Source organism: Pleuronectes platessa, chromosome 2 (assembly GCF_947347685.1).
Source record: "Pleuronectes platessa chromosome 2, fPlePla1.1, whole genome shotgun sequence".
Taxonomy (NCBI): Eukaryota; Metazoa; Chordata; class Actinopteri; order Pleuronectiformes; family Pleuronectidae; genus Pleuronectes; species Pleuronectes platessa.
In genome coordinates this window covers 3,052,202-3,075,937 of record NC_070627.1, presented here as the reverse complement: position 1 = coordinate 3,075,937, position 23,736 = coordinate 3,052,202, and the positions used below count along the sequence as shown (strand labels likewise).

At 40.4% G+C, this 23,736-nt stretch overlaps 3 protein-coding genes and 1 long non-coding RNA gene across 7 annotated transcripts in view; 2 read left to right on the top strand and 2 right to left on the bottom strand.

Moving 5' to 3' along the window:
* Nucleotides 1–23,736, bottom strand: part of LOC128449458 (receptor-type tyrosine-protein phosphatase C) — a 101,730-nt gene that overhangs the window by 820 nt on the left and 77,174 nt on the right. Inside the window, exons 6-13 of one of the 2 annotated variants that reach the window (XM_053432670.1) lie at nucleotides 5,251–5,361; nucleotides 4,756–4,923; nucleotides 4,502–4,645; nucleotides 3,923–4,063; nucleotides 3,474–3,679; nucleotides 3,324–3,384; nucleotides 3,088–3,196; nucleotides 857–1,768 (exon numbers count right to left, since the gene is read on the bottom strand). In XM_053432670.1, coding sequence (XP_053288645.1) covers nucleotides 1,321–1,768; nucleotides 3,088–3,196; nucleotides 3,324–3,384; nucleotides 3,474–3,679; nucleotides 3,923–4,063; nucleotides 4,502–4,645; nucleotides 4,756–4,923; nucleotides 5,251–5,361 — 1,388 coding nt within the window. In that variant the 3' untranslated portion in view covers nucleotides 857–1,320. The remainder of the gene's footprint in view (nucleotides 1–856; nucleotides 1,769–3,087; nucleotides 3,197–3,323; nucleotides 3,385–3,473; nucleotides 3,680–3,922; nucleotides 4,064–4,501; nucleotides 4,646–4,755; nucleotides 4,924–5,250; nucleotides 5,362–23,736) is intronic. The other variant, XM_053432644.1, reaches the window with a different exon arrangement.
* The window catches only part of LOC128449489 (protein-glutamine gamma-glutamyltransferase E), a 65,774-nt gene that overhangs the window by 27,610 nt on the left and 14,428 nt on the right, over nucleotides 1–23,736 (top strand). The window lies entirely within an intron of this gene.
* Nucleotides 1–23,736, top strand: part of ccndbp1 (cyclin D-type binding-protein 1) — a 61,118-nt gene that overhangs the window by 36,066 nt on the left and 1,316 nt on the right. The window contains exon 1 of one of the 2 annotated variants that reach the window (XR_008339877.1): nucleotides 20,013–23,583. The exons of the other annotated variant lie outside the window; for it this stretch is intronic. The gene's annotated coding sequence lies outside the window, so the exon portion shown is untranslated. Of the gene's footprint in view, nucleotides 1–20,012; nucleotides 23,584–23,736 lie in introns of those variants that run through there. 2 annotated transcript variants of the gene reach the window in all.
* Nucleotides 14,540–16,710, bottom strand: LOC128449586 (uncharacterized). Of its 2 annotated transcripts, none has more exons than XR_008339886.1 (4): nucleotides 16,609–16,710; nucleotides 16,018–16,200; nucleotides 15,312–15,398; nucleotides 14,540–14,640 (listed from the first exon to the last, which is right to left on the bottom strand). It is a non-coding gene; the product is annotated as an uncharacterized LOC128449586 (long non-coding RNA). The 2 variants fall into 2 exon arrangements; XR_008339887.1 differs by lacking the exon at nucleotides 14,540–14,640 and adding an exon at nucleotides 14,993–15,184.

The following is a 23,736-nucleotide window of genomic DNA, read 5'->3' as shown; positions in this document are numbered from 1 at the left end:
GTTTTGTTCTTGAGGATAAATCTCCTGCAGGGATCTCCAGGTAACAGCGGCCTCTGCTGGACAGACTGAAGACATTTCATTCTATAAAATAGAAACTGAAAAACTGCTGCCCCCCGTCTCATGATGCGTTCAGGAAAACATGGTAGAAAAGGTTCTCAACTCAGGGGTAAAGCTTTTTACACTTATCGAAGATTTCAACAACACAACTGCTGGTGACCAAATGGTAAATGGTTTTGTATTTATATAGAGCTTTTCTAGTCTTGATGACCACTCAAAGCTCTTTACAGTACAGTTTTACATTCACCCATTCACACACACATTCATACAGTGTATCTATTCGCAGCACTTTGTTATTCCATTCGGGGTTCAGCATCTTGCCCAAGGACACTTCGGCATTCAGGTCAGACTGGGGATCGAGCAGCCGACCACTCTACCCCTCAGCCACAAAAATGAATAAATCATAAAACGTACAAGTGATAAACCCCATCTAGTCCTATATTCTAAAATGTGAACACATTGGGAAATGTTCATGTTTTTTGTGAGTTTCCACGGTGCTTTGCCACAGAGAGTTTTTATTTCTGTTGTTGAGGGTCAATAAAGATCTGAACTGAAAAGAGTGGAGTGAATGCTGTGTGAGATTATTGCTTTAAAAATTATTAAAAAGCAACAAACAGTAATACAACACTAAATTGCATAATCAGAAGTTGTACAGCTTATCTAAAGAAGCAGCTCTCAAATTACACAGGTGACACCTCCATTTTCGCCACTTTCAAATTTTCTGCAAATTTTGGTGGAATTTGAGCATGTTAAAGGCCTCAAAAAGCTTGATGTGTTTGTCTGTGCAGGACATACACACCTGCTGTCTTTACAGGGCTCGCAGTCATCCTCCCTCGCCCTGCTCTGAGCTTCAGTTTTCTCCTTCCTGAGTTTGCTCTGCTCGTGCTGCTCCCTCAGTCCAGGCACCGCTCCGTGACCCTGGACCGGCAGCATGAGGGCCGGGCGGCTGGATGAGGCAGAGCTTTGGTGCAGAGGAAGGAGAGAAGCCTATTTAGAAGAATAATTCTAATAAATTAAGAATAAAGCATTTCTATCCTCTCATATTTGAATGTTTTAGTCGACGCTCAATTCAGTTTGATATTCTCAAGGGTGAAATAAAATGAGCATGTCCCCTGATCTGTTTATGGGGGCTAACCTGAACAGTGTGAGGGAGGCTGCTTCAAGAATCATTCAAACTAAATCATGTCGTTGGGTATTTTACAATGAACGAACCACAAACTACTCCAGACACAGTAAAAACACTTTCAATATAACTTTCGATTCCTATTGAGTTTTGTAACTTATCATCAAAATAATGAACCTTAGATGTTGGATGTAAACTCTACCGACCTCAGTCATTTCCATCTGGCAGCCGACCTCTCTGCTCGCTGGGGCTGCCTTGCTGCCTCGAGACTTTTTTGTGTCTCGACCGAGAAGCTTCTGCAGCTCCTGAACATCTTTCTCTAAAACAGACAGCTTTTGTACAGTAGCCTCCTGCTCACTCGCTCCGAGATGCAGCGGACTGGTCTGCGTGGAGGGGAGTGGGCGGGTCGAGGTGAGGTTAAGGTGGGTTTCCTCTCCTGTGTCACCTGGTTTCTCCATCAGGCAGCAACTGTCCTGATTGGTTTTCTCTGAGGAAAGTGTCTCGTACACACATGCTGGGTTTTCAGGGTTCATCTCCTCCACCGAGTCAGGCGGTGGCACCTTCAAAAGACCCGATTTCCTTTTAGGGCAACAGAAAACAAATACTCGTGAGTTTCTTGAAGATCATCTTAAATCATCTAAAATATATGCATATACATTTTTTATGTGTACATTCTTGGGAAAGGTTATAAATAACACTAAACAGTGCATGGGTTCTTTTCATTTTCAAATATATGCTATTATGGTGTGATAATGCAGCTGAAACATTTATTTCAGCTGCATTTATTTATAATAGAAAAATCTGTTACTTATTTTTTAAACAATTGCAAATTAACAGTATTTTCTGACCTAACATCTACATGAAGGTAAAAAGAAATGTCTAAATTCAGTTTAAAAACTGCTCCAGCTCTCAACTGCATTATTTTGACTTACAACACAACTATGTTATGAGGTATTTCAGTTTTTATTTGAAAATTAAATATCTATACTTACAATGGCTAAAAGGTGAGAAATCAACATTGTAAAATTAAGTGTACTTTTGAGAATTTTTCTTTGAAGATGGATGACACTTCCTCCCACTGCCAAAAAATGAAGCCGAAATATCCCAAATACATACGAGTTAGTTTAGATCTTAATACTTGTTGTGATGACATTCACCTACATTTTAAGTTCATCTGATGAAAGCTCTACGACAAGTAAAGCTTGTCGTAGAGCTTGGCCACTAAATCCTAAATGGCGGGCTTCCTGTTGCGTTTTTCATAATGCTCCTCGAGGCTTTTTTGTATGACTGATCACGATACACCTATGTTAAAATTTTGGTGAAGATCTGTAGTGGGGAAACCTAGGGGCTGCGTTCCAGGTGGTGCTGTTTTTTACCACCCAAAATGTCCAAATACTCCAGAATACGTAAATTTAGCAAATTTTGGTATGTTTTGAGCATGTTAAAGCCCTCAAAAAGCAAATTAATTTACCTGAAAATTTCAATGGGGCTTCACTGTCAGTGCTCGGGCATGTCATTTTGCAGACGCTTTTATCCAAAGCGACTTTAATTTTTTGTACACTCAACGTTTATGAGGGGCCATTTCAGTATCTTGCCAAGGACACTTCGGCATGCAGATGGGGAAGAGTGGGGATTGAACCGGCAACTTTCATGTTGGAGAACGCCCACTCTACCCCCTATGCCACACCGCCCCTCTGATGTGAAATACAGCGCAGAGTACCATTGATGTGTGAAGTGCCCTCAACTCAAATGCAGTGATTAAACTATTCCTGTAACGTAAATAAGTAGATATTTTCTTATCAGTTGAACAAAATCTACAGGTTTATTCATCTTAAATAAATAAAAACAAAAGCCTGAGGCAATCTGACAGGAACACTGATGTAAGATTTATGCAGATTCATTCTTACTGGTACTTCCCGCAGCTCAAGTCATAGATCTTGGAGACGACCATCAGCAGAGACACAAACGTGAGGAGAGTCAGGAAGAAGTAAAAAACAATTCCAGTTTTGTTCATATCTGTTAAATGAGATTGACGAAAAACAACATTAACATAATTCATAGAATTAGATGTGTAAAAAAAGAAATATCTGCTTTAACGAAGCAACATGATATAAATGGAGGCATTGATTGAACTGGAACATACATTCAGTCGAAATTTGCTCTGTGACGGGGTTGCTCTCAAACAGACGGTTGGCAGCAGTCACCTGGAAAGATGGAGAATATTTCTGTCACTTATTAAAGCATTAGAAAAAAAGGAGTAAAACAGTGACGGTAAAAAGAAGGAGACTCAAACCTTCACAGTGTATTTCGTAGAGTACTCCAGGTTCTTGAATTCAAATTCACATGTTTCATCATTTCTTTCCACAGAGCTACCACCATAATGAAGTTGTGCTTTGAATATTCTCTCAGGTCCATTGAAGATTTGAGAATGATTGCAGGTCACAATGATCGTATTATGGTCTTTGACCTCCAGCTTCAGATCATGTACATCCTCTGGTACTGTAGGAAATTCAAGAAAAACGGTTACAACACTGTATGCGTCCTCCAAAAAAGTGATATTTCAACACTTAACAGTATAATGAAGTGAAATAGGGGAATTATATTTATTTTGGTGCAGATCCAGATCTGGTGATTTTAAATATGGTTTCTTAAGAAGTCTGTTGGTCAGTTATAAGTTCCACTGAGTGTTGTTCTAGTTGTGCTAAAAAAGGTTCATCTGGTTTCATTCTGTTTGTCACTGACCTCCAATCTCAGTTTTCTGTTTCACAGAAGAGGAGTTGCCGACTCGACGGTAGTTGTAGTAGGGTTGGACCCAGCAGGTGGAGACCCTGTATGGCTTCAGATCAGTAATGTTGCAGGTTCCTCCTGAAGGCTGATTGGAACCTGTGACACAGTTTCACAAGCTGTTAGTTTATGTTCTAGATAACAGATTCAAAATTAAATCAACATGAAACAGCACTTTGTTTTCTGCTTTTTTGGAGGGGGGGGGGGGGGTCAAGGTCCCATTAAGTAAGAACATTTTTCACTAATCAGTTCATATCATCTATACAGCCCTGCAAGCTTCAACTATTTCAGTCAGACAACTCACGTTTGAAAGGTTTTTCGCATTGGCAGAGCATAGTTAGTGTTTTTGTTAGTGTACATGAAACTGTACATAAAGATGGCCGCCACGACTCCACCTCCACCTGTTGTGCAAATCTGAAGTCAACATATCTGGGGGTGATCTAGATGATTTATATTCACTTTAAGGGAGCTGTTCAGAAGTGAAGAAAAGAATCAAGAAAGAATAAAAGCATGAGGGAAATAATCTATTTCACTTACTCCATACACGTTGGTATGAATCTCCACAGCGGCAGTGGAACAAAAGCTTCTGAATCACGTCTTTACATCTGTTAATGGTCGTGGTCCAAGTCAGCTGAGAGGATGTGTTGGTGGTGCTTGTATTTGTGAAGACTATTTCGAGATCTGCTGGGACAAGTGAGACATGTGGAACAGAGACCTGAGAACTGACATCACAGTCATTCCCTCCCCAGTGTCTGAGGACAGAAGCTGTCGTCCAGTGAGCGTCTACATACCACAGTCGATCCGGACTTTAACTTCAGTTGTGTTGTATACGTTGACATTGTTCTTGTCCGTGATGAGACCGATACACTTGTAGTCCATGAAAGGCTCCAGCTCAGATAGATTCTTAGTCTCATTGAATATGTGAAACTCTGGGTAGTAGCCTCGACGAGGATAGAAAACTTTAAGACACATTGATTATGTTATTAATCTTATTATTATACTATCATATAATAATTATAATGGGATAAATTCCATATTCATTAATGTAAATTCACTTGTAGGAAACCACTGTTTGATGTGTTCATCAAGGAGCTCAGACAATACATCATATTTATTTTCACACTCATTTTTTTTGCATTGATGTTTTCGTGAGTAATTAAGAATCTTGGAAAAATGCAGGTCACTTCAGTTTAAAGGGAAACTGGACATTAGTAAATTAATATCATCACCTCTTTCAACGTGAATCTATGTATAATGTTGCAGACACACAAAGACTTTCCACTTACTATGACAGGTGTAATCAATGGAGAGGTTGCAGTTTGGAGGTAATTTTGTTTCAAATTTTACAGGAAATTGTGTTGGAGCAGTTTGATTTATATTTTTGACATCTAAAAAATCTGTGGAAAAAGAAGAGCAGACATAAAACATGAGGAAATAAGTTCTAAAGGAAATGCATTTCAAAATAACAGTACAAACTGTTACGCATACCGCGAATTTTGATGTGTCTGTCGAGCTGAAAGGAAGTGCTGGTGCAGGTTTTCGAACTGAAGTTGAAAGTCATAATAGAGCAAATGTCATCAGAACCAGGTTTGAAACAGACGGTGTTGTTGCCACATTGCAGATCTGGGATCATATCTGGGGTCGTTTGTAAAGAGCTGATGTCCCATCCAGTTCGGTAACACACAGTAAAGTAGCAGTTGGCATCTTCAATGTCATGTTCACCTGAAATACACAAGGGATTAACAAATAGCTGCTTGTTTGACAGTACTATCTTTTAATTTGAAACATTAATTTAACCAACATAAATTCTTCTAACTCACTTATTGGATCTGTAATGGGATCATTTACAGTCATGCGTTCGCAGGGTGTTGGTCGGTCTTTATCGTCAAGTGTCACATTAAACTCATATTTAGTGCAGGGCTTCAGCTGTTTGATTTCATGGGATGAACTTGGATTGGAATGAGGAGCTGAGGATCTTGCTTCAGTCTGTGGTTTCCCTTCTTCATGAATCATTATGGAGTTATTAACAGGGTTAACTGCAGAGCTTGTGATGTTAATCTGGAGGCCAAACTTGATGGGTTTTACAGTGTAATTACCTGCAGACAAAATCAACAGAATTAAAAATAAAAAGGGTCATAGAAAAACACAGACACCAGATAATAACAATATGATCACCTCTACCAAGGAGGTTACATTTGACTTTTTATCATTAGTATTTTTGATAAATTATGAATCACTGTTTTCTAGAAATTCACTTCAAAGTGCTTTACATACAATATAGATAACAAAAAAAGACATATAAAAGAAAAGGAAATACAAAAGTAAACAGCAACATTACATTAAAAAAGATTCTCGATGAAGAAAATCTAAAATTATGTTTTTGACCTTATTGGTTCAGAACCAAATTAAAATCCAGATGTTGAATTTAAATGTGGTTCCATAAGCGGGGTGAGGTTTGGATTCTGCTTTATGGGTGCCTAGGCAGTGCATTGCATGGCTGGTAGTGCATTGCACTACCAGCCATTCTCTCTCTCTCTCTCTCTGGGTCCCTCTCTGTCTCTCTCTCAAATTGACACAGTCTGTCTCTCTTCCCAAAAAAATCAAAATATTTAGTCTGGAACCGGTAAATTCTAGGCACCCATTTTGAATTTTCTCAGCAGGAGGAATTTTCTAGCTCTTATACTTCTTCCGTCTTTAGTTTGGCGCGCTTCTCCTCCCACAAACCTGCGGAGTTACGTCGAATAGTGTTCTATTACTTTTATAAGAAATTCGACCAACAGTTGAAAAATAAAACTTAAATCGCTCCCAAGGCTCCATTTCTCAGCTCTCACGGAAAAATATATCTGGTTGTAGTGCAAACTCTTGTGATTCTCAAAATGTTTTCATTTTCCAGATAGGACTGATAGTTTTTGAGTAACAAGTATTTGTTTGATGACGGTGCTAGAGTGTGAAAAAATGTCTCTTCCATTAAAAGTAATGATAAGTCTCGGAGGAGAATTTATGAAATGAGAAGTACGTTTCTAAACTGCTCACACGGCCTCATTTTTTTTACTCTAAACAATAATATAGATATGTCCTTGTTCGTCCAAGCCTTGTGATTCTCACGGTGTTTTCATTTTTCTGATAGGAGTTATAGATTTTTAATTAGAGCATTTTGTTCGGGACGTTCTCCTGAGGTCAGATGTCTCCCTCTCTCACGTCGCAGCTGTCGTAATCAGCGAGTCACACACGCAGAGGGAGGGGGGGAGGGGGGACAGTGAGATCTATTTTTAGACTGCACAGGTGGTAATCAGCACAGCAGGTAGTTCAGTTAGTAGAGCAGAGGGACAGTAACACAAAATGGCGTGTTCCAGTCTGAGTGTTGGTAAGATACAAAAATTGAATATTTTTCTGTGTCTTTCAGGGGGAACTGTTGAATTCTTTAAATAATCAACTGTGAATGATATCTAAAGTCAATGTGATTGGATTAGTGGATCTGCCGCTGACTCAGTGATCCACTGGTTGTGACTTCAAAACCAACAGAAGCCCAAAATTACTTTTGGACAAATATATTAATGCATCTGGTTGTAGTGTCAAGCCTTGTGATTCTCCAACCCAGTCTCATCAGAAAACGTTCAATGGCAACGTTGGTCCACTTGGAACGACGTTACCATCTCACAATCTGGCCTCTCAGATTGTGAGATGGTAACATTTAGTCCTCACATTGTTTTGCATTGGCGTGTTCTCACGTCACGTGACTCTCAAGCTCCCGTCTGCGGAGAGGAAAACATGGCGGAGATTCCTTGTTTTTTCAGATAAAAATATAATTTTGTAACTTAGTTTGGGCATAAAAATACATTCTGACACCATTTCTAGCGAGAAATGTGCTCTTTGCTTCCACAGTCTTCAGCCAGTTCGTGCTTATGATAAATATTTTAATAGTTATCACGCATGTTTTTATCGTTGCTATGACGGTTGCCATGCCACCACGGCGCAGCTTGGTGTTTAAATCACAGTCCCTGCGTGGTGTCCTTCAGTGATCGTGAATGTTATTCATGTTATATAATAGTAATATTTGAGGCTAGATTACATCTCTAATGAGAAGGATCCTGCGAGTCTGCTCATACCGAGGCCGGCCCGAGTGCGCGACCGGGCCGAGTGCGCGAGCGGACATGACGTGTGGCTGTCGTAAAAACCCTATTTGTAAACAACCAGTCCTTTAACTCAGGGCTGCGTTATAAACACGGAGCGCTTGGAAGACCACGATGTCATCTTCCTTCTGTCAGGTAAGTAGTTTATTGTTTTTAAAGATCGTTACGATCTAGGTTTACAGTCCGAGTGCGGAGAGAGTCCGTCAATCCACACTATGGACGCTGTTCATCAGCTAATACGCTATTGTTAGCCACATGCTTCAGGCCACGGTAGCCTGTGCTACCTGGGAGGTGAATACATTGTTGTTGAAACCAGTTCAAGACGCTTAGCTCATCATTGAGGGACACTACAATATAAATATAAACATGAATTTGATTTATGAATGCTTTAGATTAATAAGGAGTGTATTTCTCTACTATTACTCCACAATATCAGGTCAATTTGGTTTAATGTATAGTATGCACTATGACAATAATGTTTCCATGTTATGGAGTTGCGATTCATTTTATAAAACAATTGCTATGTTCTGTTTTTTAATCAAGGAGGATCCAAGTGAAGCTACAGGAGTTTCATTAACGTCAACAACTTGGACCGAACGGTTTGTTTTGCTTGATGAAGAGCAGGAAGGGCAGCCTGGAGAGAAAGAGAAGCCGGGTTGAGCCCACTACCATCATCCACGTACCACGAGGAAGATGAGGGAGAGAAATGATCCTACCATTAAAGAGGTACTTTTAAGTTACATACCAGAAAAAACATTTTATATAATGTGCTAAATATACATTTTATTACATTCCCAAAGTACGCTTGCTGAAATACAAGTTTATATCACACTGAAAGAATTTTGATCAATCATGCTTCCCTGCTGTGATTGTTTAACTGGGAAAACAACTTTTTCCACAGGAAGGCAAGTAAATTTAAGGAATACATGTGCAAAGTTTTCCTCTGTTATGTATAATGATGACCCCCATCAAACATAATGTTAGCAATCTTTACACCTTTTAATTTATACTGATTATTTCTGTCTACATGTGTGTTGGGACCTACAGCCACAGAGAACCATAAAATCAGGACTGGTGGAATATTCCAATCCAGCCTAAAGTACGGGGGGGGGAGCAGGCTACAGTTGAAACTGTCAATGACCCCTGCTGTGTCTCTAGCCGCGCCTCAGATTTTGAACTCTGACCTTCCTATTGGCCTAAGACCCTTAGCCCCGCTAGAAGGCGGGAGTCACCTCCAAGGTGCTATTTAAGGGCAAACACACCGAAAATAGTTCTTTCCAGTTCCACTCACATTAGAGCTAGCATCTCCAGTTTAGTTCTAAGCGATCCACAGGACACAAAGGAAACAAACTTAACAGCTGTTTGATTTTTCATAAGTTTATTTTAAACTTATCTTTTCGTAGTTTCACTTTTAGTTTAAAGCTATTTTTTCTAATCCAGTTTAAGCTTAATTTTTTTTTTTTTAGTACATCGTAAGCTTATTCTTTCCTATTTTTACTTAAAGCTTTTAATCTGAATAGCGCGCGGCAGAAGCTCTCCCTCACTCGCTGGTTGAGAACAGAGACACTTTCCCCGCCATCCACGGACAATCCGGCGACGGTTGTTCCTTCCTGCAGACGGGCAAAGACCTTGCCAAGGAGAACGAGAAGAATTCTCTCCCAGACGGGCAAAGACCTTGCTAAGGAGAACGAGAAGAATTCTCTCCGATTCGGCCCAGCGCAATCTCACCGTTGCCCCCAGCGGCTCCGCGATCAGCGGCCCGAGGCCAGGACATCATCCACTTCCTCCTTCCGGGATTCGCGCTACTACGGTCGTGCACGAAACCCCGCGAAGCAAAACGAAGTAAGAGACATATGTCTGGGCAGAGTCTAGTTTAATACTTAGCGTGTTTTTATATGATTGTACTTTTATAGAAAGACCGCCGTGTCGATCTTATTGTGAAAAGCGCGCGGTGATTGCCGGCCTCACTGTGTGATCGCCTCTGACGGCGTTTTTAAGATCATCTCCGATCTGTGTTACTATATGTTTCTCTCTTTCTCTCTCTTGTATTCTCTCACATCCGCCGACATACACATCCTCGCCCACGCACACACACATAGTCGCATTACATATAGTCATTCTGATATCAAGGGGGGCCTGAACGCACCTCGACGCCATTCGGCACTAAAGCTAAGCTAAGCTAAGACAAAGAATCCCTTTGTCCTCCCTCGACCTTTGTCCCACGTGTGTTTAAGTCGGCCATCTTTGACCATCTTGACTCTAAGTTACGTGGTCCTTCGACCATTGATTGCAATACACATCGAGGCCCGCCCTCCATTCGGACTCTAAATTCCTTAGGCGACTCCGCCATTTTGAGTTGTAGTCCTGGTGTATATTACATCACCAATTTTGTAGTCAAACCCCCAGGGTTAAGCCGGCCCTCTTAAACTTCGTGAGTCATCGACCCCCCTTTCCCTCTCTCTCTCTCACACACACACACACTTCCCCCCACTCACACACACACACACACGAACACACACACAGCCCTATCAGAAGGATTGCAGTGTGATCAATTGTGATAAATGTGCTGCGACTGTATTGGATATAGCGGATTGTGTTAAATGAAGAATCATTTGGAACAACTTTGACTTTTATATCTTTTTAATAAACCCCTTTTATACTTAAAGTATTTGAATCTTGTGATTATTGGTGCATGTTTATGTGAACACAGTTGGATAACGATAGCCAGTGCTTGAACTCAAACCCTTCATCGTTTATTATATAATCCCTAATATTAACTATTGAGATTATTAATTTAACTTTATCAGATGAGACTGATACTTATAGACTGACTCGTTGGTCCCTGTAACCAGGGTGGTGCCCCTTCTCGAGTATTAATATAGATAGTAGCATTCTTAAATTGACGATTTTATTGTTGTGACTAATTATTTCATTATTCTTGGTTGATAACCTTATCATTATTAATTGATAGCTTGTACTTTCTAAATTGATAATTACTTGTTTTTCATTAGTAGTTGTTATTCATTGATTGATTATTCTTAAAGTTTACATTAATTATTTAATTATTCTTAATCAATAAACTTTATCATTCTCAAATTAGTGATTTAATAATTCTTAATTGTTGAACTTCCTTATTTACTCATTAATGGTTTTATTGTTATTTGATTACTGATCATCTTCAATTAATAATCTAATTATTTTGTTTAATAAATAATCTTTATTGTTTCAATAATCATATTCCATGATTATTGATAATTAGCCAACGTCGATTCCCCTACTATTGCACAACATGTGTGAATTTGCCTTCATTAGTTTCAGAAAAGAGCGATGATGTATCGGTCAGTGGGCGGCAGCACGAGACTCCGCAAACTAGTCTGTAAGCAAAGTAGACGAAGGCATCGAGGTTGCGGCCTGCCATCATTGTTATTTTTGCTTAAAGGGCCGAATATGTTTCATGCAGGAATATTAGCATTTCCCTTATATCTACCAAAACTGCTTGTTTCCCAGACTGCAGTTTTGTTTTGATCCGATGTGGTGTGCAAATACAACCGTATCTGCAATGGGTTGTGGGGCATTAACATTTGTAACTCTAATTTTATTTTGACAGACTGTGAAAAGAACGTTGAGAGCATCACCACTCTACAGGAAGACACAGTCCAGTAATGGGTGTCAGAATTTCAGTAGTGAACGACAGGTACTGTGGAAAAATGTGTGTCATTGTTGTACAATGTCCTTTGACTCTGTTTACACAAGGTTAACACAAAAAGGTTTGATTGTAAACTGATATTGGTATGAATTCATGTTATTCTCCTCCTCAAAAGAAACAAACAATCCAAATTACCTGCAGAAAGCCCTTGATGGACGCTTCAGCTGCATCGTCAGACTGGCCAGACAGCAAGATGCCAACTTTAATGCCAATTTATTTGTGAAACATTCTGTGACCAAATGTATAGATAACTTTTTGTAGATTGTAAAAAAGATAACCCATTTATTAAAAAAAAACTACACTAGAATTACCGCACTGCGTTGTATGACTCCGCTAACCAGTGCAGTGTCCGTCTACATATTTCTACATATTTTCTCTCGTATAAATGACACTGTCTCTTGACAACTGAAACCATAAGATGAGGTCAGTGTGGCCTTGACCTTTTGACTTTAACACAGATACAGTTAGACAATCCGAAAACATACAGTTACGCCAAAATATATTTTGTTTCACATTCTAGATGGCATAAGCAGAGACATCAACTCAGGAAAAATATTTCTGTAGAAAAGAAAGCCCTGTACGTGTGTATGTATACATACACACGTACAAACGCACTATTGAGACGTTTCGTTTTTTATCATGCCTCCCTCCCTACATATATTCAGGGAGGGATATATCATGCCTCCCTCCCTGCCTCATTCATTGTGGTATTAATGTGTTTGAAAAAGTCAGGCTGCTGATTACCAGCTACGGATTGAAGTCAAACATCTACTGCTATCCTCTGTGTTGATTTCTTTAATGTTAAGAATGTTTCTCATAAGACCTTATCAGATGCATTGTGAAACATCTGGGTCACCTAAATTTAGGGTAAACAAGAGAGTGAACTCTTGACTAATGACGGTATGTATTTTGCACTGATACACAAACTTGATGTTACACATCTTAAACAATATGATATGGGTGTCCCTAGACAACCAGACCTGTGTGCTTTGCTGTGACTATAAATGACTGGAACCTCAGATAAAGAAAGTTATTTTCTGACTTCAATTACTGAGGCATTCTCTACAGAATGTAATGTGCCCATTCTACTTCAGATCCATTGGATCATTGTGTGTTTATGTTGCTTAAAGCAGAGCATTCACTGCTTTAATGTTGTCACACCCCGCCTCGGGTGAAGGTAATGTAACCTTAAAAAGACTGGACTTTCAAACCCAAAGATGGCAAGGCACACAGTTGCAAATTGGTTTATAACAACATTTATTCTCCCAAAGTGTCAAAATAAGTGCACAACATACATAGGAGGCCAAAACCCAAACATCTGCAAATAGTCAAATAAAAACATATTCAAAACCAATTCCACAATCAAATAATTCAATCAATTCAAATAATCAATAATCAAATATTCTCTATAATAAATCAAAGCATATTCAAAATCAAATACCGGTACTTCAAATAATCAATGTCAATAAATCAAATAATCCATTAGCAAAATAAATGCAAATTAAACTCAATTACAACATAATAGAATAATCACCTCAGTAGATATTCCGTGGAGAGCTGCGCACCCTGCGCACCCTGCACAACACCGACAACCTCCTCCGGCAACAGCATGCAGCAGACTGTCAGAAGGACAGCAGCTCACCCCTTATATACCCCATGGCCCCTCCCACTAGACAGGCCCAATCAACAGGGGGATTATAATACTGAGCATTTTGCCAACCAACCATGAATACACTCATCAAAAAATACAGCATGCATGTTAATGTTACTTTCATTTAGCAGATTAGTGATTTTCACTAGTACATTTAAAATTGTCACTCATTAATGTCCAATGTCAATGTCCAGTGTCCCCCTTTGACACAAGGGAAAATGGTTTGGCCCAAACATGGCCAATCAGTCCAATCAGTTGCAGCAGGTATTTCCTGACACCATATTTAAAGCCCTCAGCCCCACCCTGACTCTTTTAGTCTGCAGTACAGAGCCGTGGTGAGCGGGTAAGATTGTTTGTGAGTGTTTGAACAAAGAGAATGTATGCTTGAGGGCCTTGCCGCTCACACCATCCATCAATGCGCGCCGCCGACAGGCAGCCAAACAGGGACAGTGGTCTAAACTGTCACAAATGTAATCAGCATCTTATCTGACAATATCATGGTGTAGAAGTGCAAGGAAATAGCAATATGTTATGATCAATGTCATTTATTGTGCACAAACATTACATTAAGGCATCTGCTGGAAATGTTATGATCAACAATTCTCATGCAAAAAATACTTTAAAAACTACACAAATAGTGTTTTGGAGAGGGGGGTTTCAGAGGGAGGGGGCAGCTCTGGAGAAAGGTCTGTCAATCCAGGTCTGCTGCTTGGTGTGATGGAGACATGAGGTTAGCATCAGGAGCGGAGGCTGCAGGAGGGACCGTGGAGCTGAGGCACACCTGTACTGCTTCTCTTGAGAAGAACTGAAGGACACACAAACAAACCATAGTGTTAAATTATGAAGATGGTTCCCTCTGATTTTTTGGTTTTAAACATAAACGTCACACAGGCCGCTAAAAACTAAAAATGCTGAAGCTAACAGCTACCCAACAGCAAGCTAATGCCTTCCTAAGGCTGCCAGGGAGTAGCAAGAGTAGCCTTGTAGCAAGAGAGTGTAGCTAATCACAGCCCTCACAGTTCTTCATCAGTGGAGAAGTACCTCGCCATGTTTTCATCTTCAGAGGAGTCATCTAAAGACTGTGCTGCTGTTCCGGAATAGGTCAGGCCCGCTGCAGCCTGCTGGGCTTGAACTCTGAGCACGCAGAGTAGGCCCTCACGTCCCGTCTCAGTAAATGCATCAGTCCTTCCTGAGAATATATGATAAAAAACAAAACGTCTCAATAGTGTGTTTGTACGTGTGTATGTATACATACGTACACACGTACAGGGCTTTCTTTTCTACAGAAATATTTTTCCTGAGTTGATGTCTCTGCTTATGCCATCTAGAATGTGACACAAAATATATTTTGGCATAACTGTATGTTTTCGGATTGTCTAACTGTGTATTTGTGTTAAAGTCAAAAGGTCAAGGCCACACTGACCTCATCTTATGGTTTCAGTTGTCAAGAGACACAGTGTCATTTATATGAGAGAAAATATGTAGAAATATGTAGACGGACACTGCACTGGTTAGCGGAGTCATACAACGCAGTGCGGTAATTCTAGTGTAGTTTTTTTTTAATAAATGGGTTATCTTTTTTACAATCTACAAAAAGTTATCTATACATTTGGTCACAGAATGTTACACAAATAAATTGGCATTAAAGTTGGCATCTTGCTGTCTGGCCAGTCTGACGATGCAGCTGAAGCGTCCATCAAGGGTGTTCTGCAGGTAATTTTGATTGTTTGTTTCTTGTGAAGAGGAGAATAACATGAATTCATACGAATATCAGTTTACAATCAAACCTTTTTGTGTTAACCTTGTGTAAACAGAGTCAAAGGACATTGTACAACAATGACACACATTTTTCCACAGTACCTGTCGTTCACTACTGAAATTCTGACACCCATTACTGGACTGTGTCTTCCTGTAGAGTGGTGATGTTCTCAACGTTCTTTTCACAGTCTGTCAAAACAAAATTAGAGTTACAAATGTTAATGCCCCACAACCCATTGCAGATACGGTTGTATTTGCACACCACATCGGATCAAAACAAAACTGCAGTCTGGGAAACAAGCAGTTTTGGTAGATATAAGGGAAATGCTAATATTCCTGCATGAAACATATTCGGCCCTTTAAGCAAAAATAACAATGATGGCAGGCCGCAACCTCGATGCCTTCGTCTGCTTTGCTTACAGACTAGTTTGCGGAGTCTCGTGCTGCCGCCCACTGACCGATACATCATCGCTCTTTTCTGAAACTAATGAAGGCAAATTCACACATGTAGACAGAAATAATCAGTATAAATTAAAAGGTGTAAATATTGCTAACATTATGTTTGATGGGGGTCATCATTATACATAACAGAGGAAAACTTTGCACATGTATTCCTTAAATTTACTTGCCTTCCTGTGGAAAAAGTTGTTTTCCCAGTTAAACAATCACAGCAGGGAAGCATGATTGATCAAAATTCTTTCAGTGTGATATAAACTTGTATTTCAGCAAGCGTACTTTGGGGATGTAATAAAATGTATATTTGGCAAATTATATAAAATGTTTTTTCTGGTATGTAACTTAAAAGTACCTCTTTAATGGTAGGATCATTTCTCTCCCTCATCTTCCTCGTGGTACGTGGATGATGGTAGTGGGCTCAACCCGGCTTCTCTTTCTCTCCAGGCTGCCCTTCCTGCTCTTCATCAAGCAAAACAAACCGTTCGGTCCAAGTTGTTGACGTTAATGAAACTCCTGTAGCTTCACTTGGATCCTCCTTGATTAAAAAACAGAACATAGCAATTGTTTTATAAAATGAATCGCAACTCCATAACATGGAAACATTATTGTCATAGTGCATACTATACATTAAACCAAATTGACCTGATATTGTGGAGTAATAGTAGAGAAATACACTCCTTATTAATCTAAAGCATTCATAAATCAAATTCATGTTTATATTTATATTGTAGCGTCCCTCAATGATGAGCTAAGCGTCTTGAACTGGTTTCAACAACAATGTATTCACCTCCCAGGTAGCACAGGCTACCGTGGGCTGAAGCATGTGGCTAACAATGGCGTATTAGCTGATGAACAGCGTCCATAGTGTGGATTAACGGACTCTCTCCGCACTCGGACTGTAAACCTAGATCGTAACGATCTTTAAAAACAATAAACTACTTACCTGACAGAAGGAAGATGACATCGTGGTCTTCCAAGCGCGCCGTGTTTATGACGCAGCCCCGAGTTAAAAGGACTGGTTGTTTACAAATAGGGTTTTTACGACAGCCACACGTCATGTCCGGTCGCGCACTCGGGCCGGCCTAGGTATGAACAGACTCGCAGGTTCCTTCTCATTAGAGATGTAATCTAGCCTCAAATATTACTATTATATAACATGAATAACATTCACGATCACTGAAGGACACCACGCAGGGACTGTGATTTAAACACCACGCTGCGCCGTGGTGGCATGGCAACCTTCATAGCAACGATAAACACATGCGTGATAACTATTAAAATATTTATCATAAGCACGAACTGGCTGAAGACTGTGGAAGCAAAGAGCACATTTCTCGCTAGAAATGGTGTCAGAATGTATTTTTATGCCCAAACTAAGTTACAAAATTATATTTTTATCTGAAAAAACAAGGAATCTCCGCCATGTTTTCCTCTCCGCAGACGGGAGCTTGAGAGTCACGTGACGTGAGAACACGCCAATGCAAAACAATGGGAGGACTAAATGTTACCATCTCACAATCTGGCCTCTCAGATTGTGAGATGGTAACGTCGTTCCAAGTGGACCAACGTTGCCATTGAACGTTTTCTGATGAGACTGGGTTGGATTCTCAAATGTGTTCATTTTCCAGATAGGACTTATAGTTTTTGAGTAACAAGTATTTGTTTGATGACGGGGCTAGAGGTTGGAAAAATGTCTCTTCAATTAAAACTAATGATAGCAAAAGGAGGAGATTTATGAAATGAAAACTACGTTTCTAAACTGCTCACATGGCCTCATTTTTTTTACTCTAAACAATAATACAGATATGTACTTGTTCGTCCAAACCTTGTGATTATCACAGTGTTTTCATTTCACGGATAGGAGTTATAGATTTTGAATAAGAGCATTTTGTTCGGGACCTTCTCCTCAGGTCCAATCTGTCACTGTCTCTGTGTCACAGCTGCGTCGTTAGTGAAGTCACACACGCTGAGTGGGGGGGGGGCAAGAGGAGAAAAGGGGAGAGTGAGATCTATTTTTAGACTACTCCACAGGTGATACTAACTACTATAGGTGGTCCAGTCAGTAGGGCAGAGGGATAGAGACCCAGGGATTGTTGGTTCAAGTCCCAGTGTGGGCGGGACTTAAACATTGATTTTTTCTTTGTCTTTCATGGGGGAACTGTTGAACTACAATGTGATTGGCTCTACATCACATTCCTGTATTAGTGTGTATGAAGTGATAGTGATAGCGCCACCTGGTGGTCGGTGTGAAAATTAAGTTTGAGCAATCGCCCCCAAAATCCTGTCTCATGATCAGAGCCCTGTCCTGAAGAGATCGATGAGTGTGTATGCAGTGTTAGCGATAGCGCCACCTACTGATCAAGTCTGTCGCTCTCTCTTTTATACCAGCCAGTTTCTCTCTCTCTCTCTCTCTCTTAAACCAGTCTCTCTCTCTCTGGATCTTACTATCTCTCTCTTAAAGCAGCCAGTCTTTCTGTCTCTCTTTCTTTCTCTTTATACCAGCCATTCTCTCTCTCTCTCTCTCTCTCTCTCTCTCTCTCTCTCTCTCTCTCTCTCAAATTGACACAGTCTGTCTCTCTTCCCAAAAAAATTTAAATATTTAGTCTGGAACCGGCAAATTCTAGGAACCCATTTCGAAATTTCTCGGCAGGAGGAATTTTCTAGCTTACTTATACACCTGCCTATGGGTTTGAGTCAGCTCATTATACAAAGTATATATATATACAGTATATATGTATCATTCTCTCTCCCCCCTTTAAACACCCACGCAGCTTTATTATGGTTTGTCAGTTCACAGAATTGTTTTCTGGAACATAAATCTATCTATTTGTAACTACTAAATTTGCAGGAAATTACTTAGAACTCATTTAGTAGGCAGCTGCTGTTAGGTTTTTGTCTTGTTACTTTTAAAGATTTCAAGTCATACATTAAGTTTATTGTTATTTTAGTACAAAGTAATTTAAAGGAGTTCCTCAATAATGAATCTGTCATTAGTCATTGGTTTAATCACCGGCAGCATAAACAGGACGAGTTTCATTTAACTGTGAATAAAGATCTTTTCGATAACACACTTTGATTTACGAGATCACGGTCACACCTGCACACACCTCATCTTGCATCAAACCATTAAATCTGTTGCATCAGAACTTGTTAGGTGAGGTAAGATGAGGGGAAAGAGTATCTGCTCCTTCCTTGTTCCGTGTTTCTTTTAAGTAGTTTAATGTCCTCACCACTTTATAGAGTTGTTTCTCAGCTGCTTTCGTCATTGGCTCTTGCATATATCATACTTCCAATTATCTAAATGTATAAATATATTCAAAACAAGTCGATAGTAAAATGAACATACAAATAAAAGTGTGTTTCTCTACAGGTGAACTTCTTGAAGACTCATCCCTCCTGTCACTTTTAATATCAGAACAGTCACTGGAAAATCCAAGATGGCCGCATGTCTTTTGTCTCTGTCAGGTGTCTGTCTTGTTTTATTGTTTTTATTTGGGATTTTTTAGGATTTTTTTAAGGATTTTTTAGGATTTTTGTGCTGATGAACGGTCAACTCTCAAAGGTCTGTGGATTATTCATGTTTTTGTCTGCTTTAGAAGGCTGCTCTGCCTCTTATGCTTCGGCCTGTTCCTTCTGATTGTGCCCTGAGTTGCTAGCCGTAGCCGTGGCCTGTTCTCAGCTTCTTGGAACTGTGAGGTGTGATTGACTTTCTGCCTGTTGCTGCTGTGGTTGGGCTTGAGATTGTTGCTAACAGCAGCATACAGCAGTCTCTTGTACACTGCCTTGGGATCCGCTTCATCCATTCTGGATTGCTTTTGAGGCCTGTGCCACTCACCCTGCTCTGCAGCCTGAGGCCTGTTCCATCTACCCTGCTCTGCAGCCTGAGGCCTGTTGCATCCACCCTGCCCTGCAGCCTGATGCCTGTTCATCCACCCTGCACCGCAGCCTGATGCCTGTTCATCCACCCTGCACCGCAGCCTGATGCCTGTTCATCCACCCTGCTCTGCAGCCTAAGGCCTGTTCCATCTACCCTGCCCTGCAGCCTGAGGCCTGTTCCATCTACCCTGCCCTGCAGCCTGAGGCCTGTTCCATCCACCCTGCTCTGCAGCCTGATGCCTGTTCATCCACCCTGCTCTGCAGCCTGAGGCCTGTTCCATCTACCCTGCCCTGCAGCCTGAGGCCTGTTCCATCGACCCTGCCCTGCAGCCTGAGGCCTGTTCCATCTACCCTGCCCTGCAGCCTGAGGCCTGTTCCATCTACCCTGCCCTGCAGCCTGAGGCTCGCTTCATTATCCTGCTCGGATACACCGTTTCTTGCCCCTGGTTTTCTCTTTGGGACTGAACTCTGTGCTGGTACTATGTGTTCTCTTTTCATGGTCCTCATCGCCACTGTGATTCTCTCGGATTCTGGGTTAACCTGCTACCATGGGGAGTGCACATCAGGTATTGTGCTCTCTCCTCCAATCATTCCAAACCCTGAAACCAATAACTTGCTCAGTGAACGAAGTGAACAAGTGCTGACCCATTCTTATTTGGATCCTTTTGTCTTTGCACAATGGTTATGTCTTGTTTGCACCTCTGTCCTGGAATCAAACTTTTTACAGTCTGATAAATCTCTTGTCATGTTGCATGCTAGATTACACTCCAAAACAGAAACACCTAGCAACCCTGAAATTAGTAGGAAAAGATTTCTGTTGCTACTTTTACTCTTGATTTCTGGTATCCAGCCAAATCCTGGTCCTGGCATTGCTATTTGTAACACACCTGCTGAATTTAAGGATAGGACCGGGCTAGGTTTAATACATCTGAATATTCGTAGTCTGCCATCAAAGATTGATATGCTGCATATCTGGGCAAAATCAACTGATGCAGATGTCATTGTTCTGTCGGAAACGTGGCTCAGTAAATCTTATTCTGACAAAGCAATCGCCATCAAAGGGTATAATGTATTTAGGGCTGACCGTCCTAGGAAAGGGGGCGGGGTTGCAATTTATTGTAAATCAAAATTTAATGTAAATGTCCTGCAGTCCAAATCAATCAGTAAACAGTTTGAATTCTTAGCCATAAAACTTGATATTTCAAATGGGTTTTCCATCACTGTTGTGGGCTGCTATAGACCCCCATCAGCTACTGCTGAAGCGCTAACTTCTCTGAATCAGCTATTAGCTGAACTGACCTATAATGAAATAATATTAACTGGTGATCTAAATTGGGATTGGCTAAATTCTAACTCTGATGCCTTCAAAGATTCCTGTGTTTCATTGAATCTTACGCAGCTCATTGAAAGCCCCACACACCCAAATTTGAAGTGTCCAGATAAATCATCTTTAATTGTCTTGGTCTTGACTAATGTACCACACAAGTATTCGATGTCAGGTGTTTTTGCAAATGATATTAGTGACCACTGTGTGATTGCTGCAGTCAGAAATGCCAAAGTTCCAAAATCCAAACCTCGTATTCTGATAAAACGTAATATGAGGGCCTTTGTTGAACAGGCGTTCTTCCGTGATTTATATGATCTTAACTGGGATCGTATTGAATTAATTAATGATGTAGAGACTGCATGGCAATTTTTCTCTGAAGGTTTATCTTCCCTGCTTGATAAGCATGCTCCCTTCAGAAAATATAAGGTTAAGGGGAGGGATAATCCCTGGTTCACGCCCGATTTAGCCGATCTACTGCATAATAGAAATCTTGCCTGGGCTAAGGCCAGAAAGACACAGTCTGAGGCAGATAAACTTATATTTAGGCAACTCAGAAATAGTTTTACCTATCTTATTAAAAAAGCAGAATCTAGCTTTTATCTCTCTGCAATAACGAAAAATTTAAACGACCCTAAAAAATTTTGGAAAGTGATCAAATCTATCTCAGCCACTGAAAATCATAGCGAACTCCCACCCTGTATTGTTAATGATGCTACCACTGTAACTGACAGGGCAACTATACTTGATTGTTTTAATACTCATTTTTCTGCCTCTGGCTCCTTATTCTCTCGGTCTTCTTCCACGATTGCTATGCCTGCCCTTAATATTGCGTCTTCTGCCCCAGATGTTGGAAACATGTCTCAAGGCCTTATCCCTGCTGGTCAACCTTCCTTTGTTTTTAGGTTGTTTTCAGTGGAAGAGGTCCATAGAGCTCTTTGCTCTCTTGATATCAGTAAATCTGCAGGTCCAGATCACTTGGAACCATATTTCTTAAAGTTAGCAGCTGATTTTATTGCCAAACCGCTCCAATATCTTTTTAACCTCACTATCACCACAAATTGTATTCCTGAAATTTGGAAAGTCGCTTACGTCCTTCCCCTTTTGAAAGGAGGGGACCCTACTTGCTTGAATAATTATCGACCCATCTCCAAGTTGTCCATCCTGTCAAAGGTCCTTGAAGGTCTAGTAAACAATCAGTTGAAAGATTTTCTCCATACTAACAACATTCTCTCCCCATACCAATCCGGCTTTAGGAAACAACACAGCACAACTACAGCCTCACTCAAACTCACTAATGATATAATAGCCTGGCTGGATCAAAAGAAAGTGTGCACAGCTCTCTTTGTTGACCTTTCTAAGGCCTTTGACACAGTGGATCATTCCATTCTGAAGCAACGCCTGCTTGATATAGGTTTATCTGAGCAGGCTGTTGGCTGGTTTAATAATTATCTGTCTAATAGAAAACAATGTGTTTGTTTTGAAGGCAGCTCATCCACACTGCTAAATGTCTCTACTGGTGTGCCACAGGGCTCAGTTCTTGGCCCGATTCTGTTTGTTATTTATGTAAATACATTGGGCAGTAACGTCCCAAATGCCAAATTTCATTTTTATGCTGATGACACAGTTATATACTGTTGTGGCACCACTCTTGCCGAAGCCCTTGGCAACTTACAAATTGCTTTTAACCTTGTGGAAAATCAGCTCATTGAACTTAGACTTGTCTTGAATGCCGCCAAAACCAAACTGATGATATTTTCCAATGGCAGAAAAGTGCCTGTGTCTCCACCCAGCATTTTGTCATTGCAAGGGTATGAAATTGAGCTTGTGAACTGTTACAAGTATCTCGGCATTTTAATTGATGATCGACTTTCTTTTAAACCACATGTAGAAAATCTGGTAAAAATATTAAGAGTGAAACTGGGATTCTTCTTCCGTCACAAATCTTGTTTTTCTTTTTTTACCAGAAAAAAGTTGATTGCTACCACTTTCCTCCCTGTACTTGATTACAGTGATCTCTTATATATGAATGCCCCAGCAAACTGTCTGCGTCCTCTAGACACTGTATATCATGGTGCCTTAAGGTTTGTCACTGGTTGTAAAGCCCTCACTCACCGCTGCATCTTATATGCTCGAGTTGAGTGGCCATCTCTGGCAGCACGCCGCCTTATACATTGGCATATTTTTATTTATAAAGCTATCTTGGGTCTGCTCCCCCACTACTTATGTAAGTACATCTTTAAATCCCAGAGCAATTACTGCTTACGTTCAAATGAGCTTTATTTATTAATTATGCCCAAAGTAAACACTGAATTTGGTAAGCACTGTTTTAAGTTCGCTGCACCTGCTGCTTGGAATGTACTGCAAAAAACCCTAAAGTTAAAGGAGCTCATAAACCTTGACACTTTGAAGACTCGTGTGAGAGAAATTGGAGCGGCTTCATACCACACTTGTTCTTGTTTTGGTGGGAATCCGGAGCTTTAGTCCTGTTGCCTTATCTTAAGGGAACAGGGAACTTATCTTGTTTGATCTGTGTTATGTGATTTGTGTGTGTCTTGTGACTGTTTGACATTTTGTATGCTGCTGTCTTGGCCAGGCTTCCCTTGCAAAAGAGGTCATTGTATCTCAACGGGACCGACCTGGTTAAATAAAGGCAAATAAAAAAATAAAGGTGACTAAATTGGCAGCACTGCTAAAGAAAGTCCTGGAGATCATCAGGTAAGATTCACTGACATCCAAACATCGATATTATTCTCTCTCTTATAGAAAGTTAAGATTTTCTTCAGGGAGTTTGTGAAACATTCAGTTTATAATAATAATAATAATAATAATACATTTTATTTCACAGCGCCTTTCATGTCACTCAAGGAC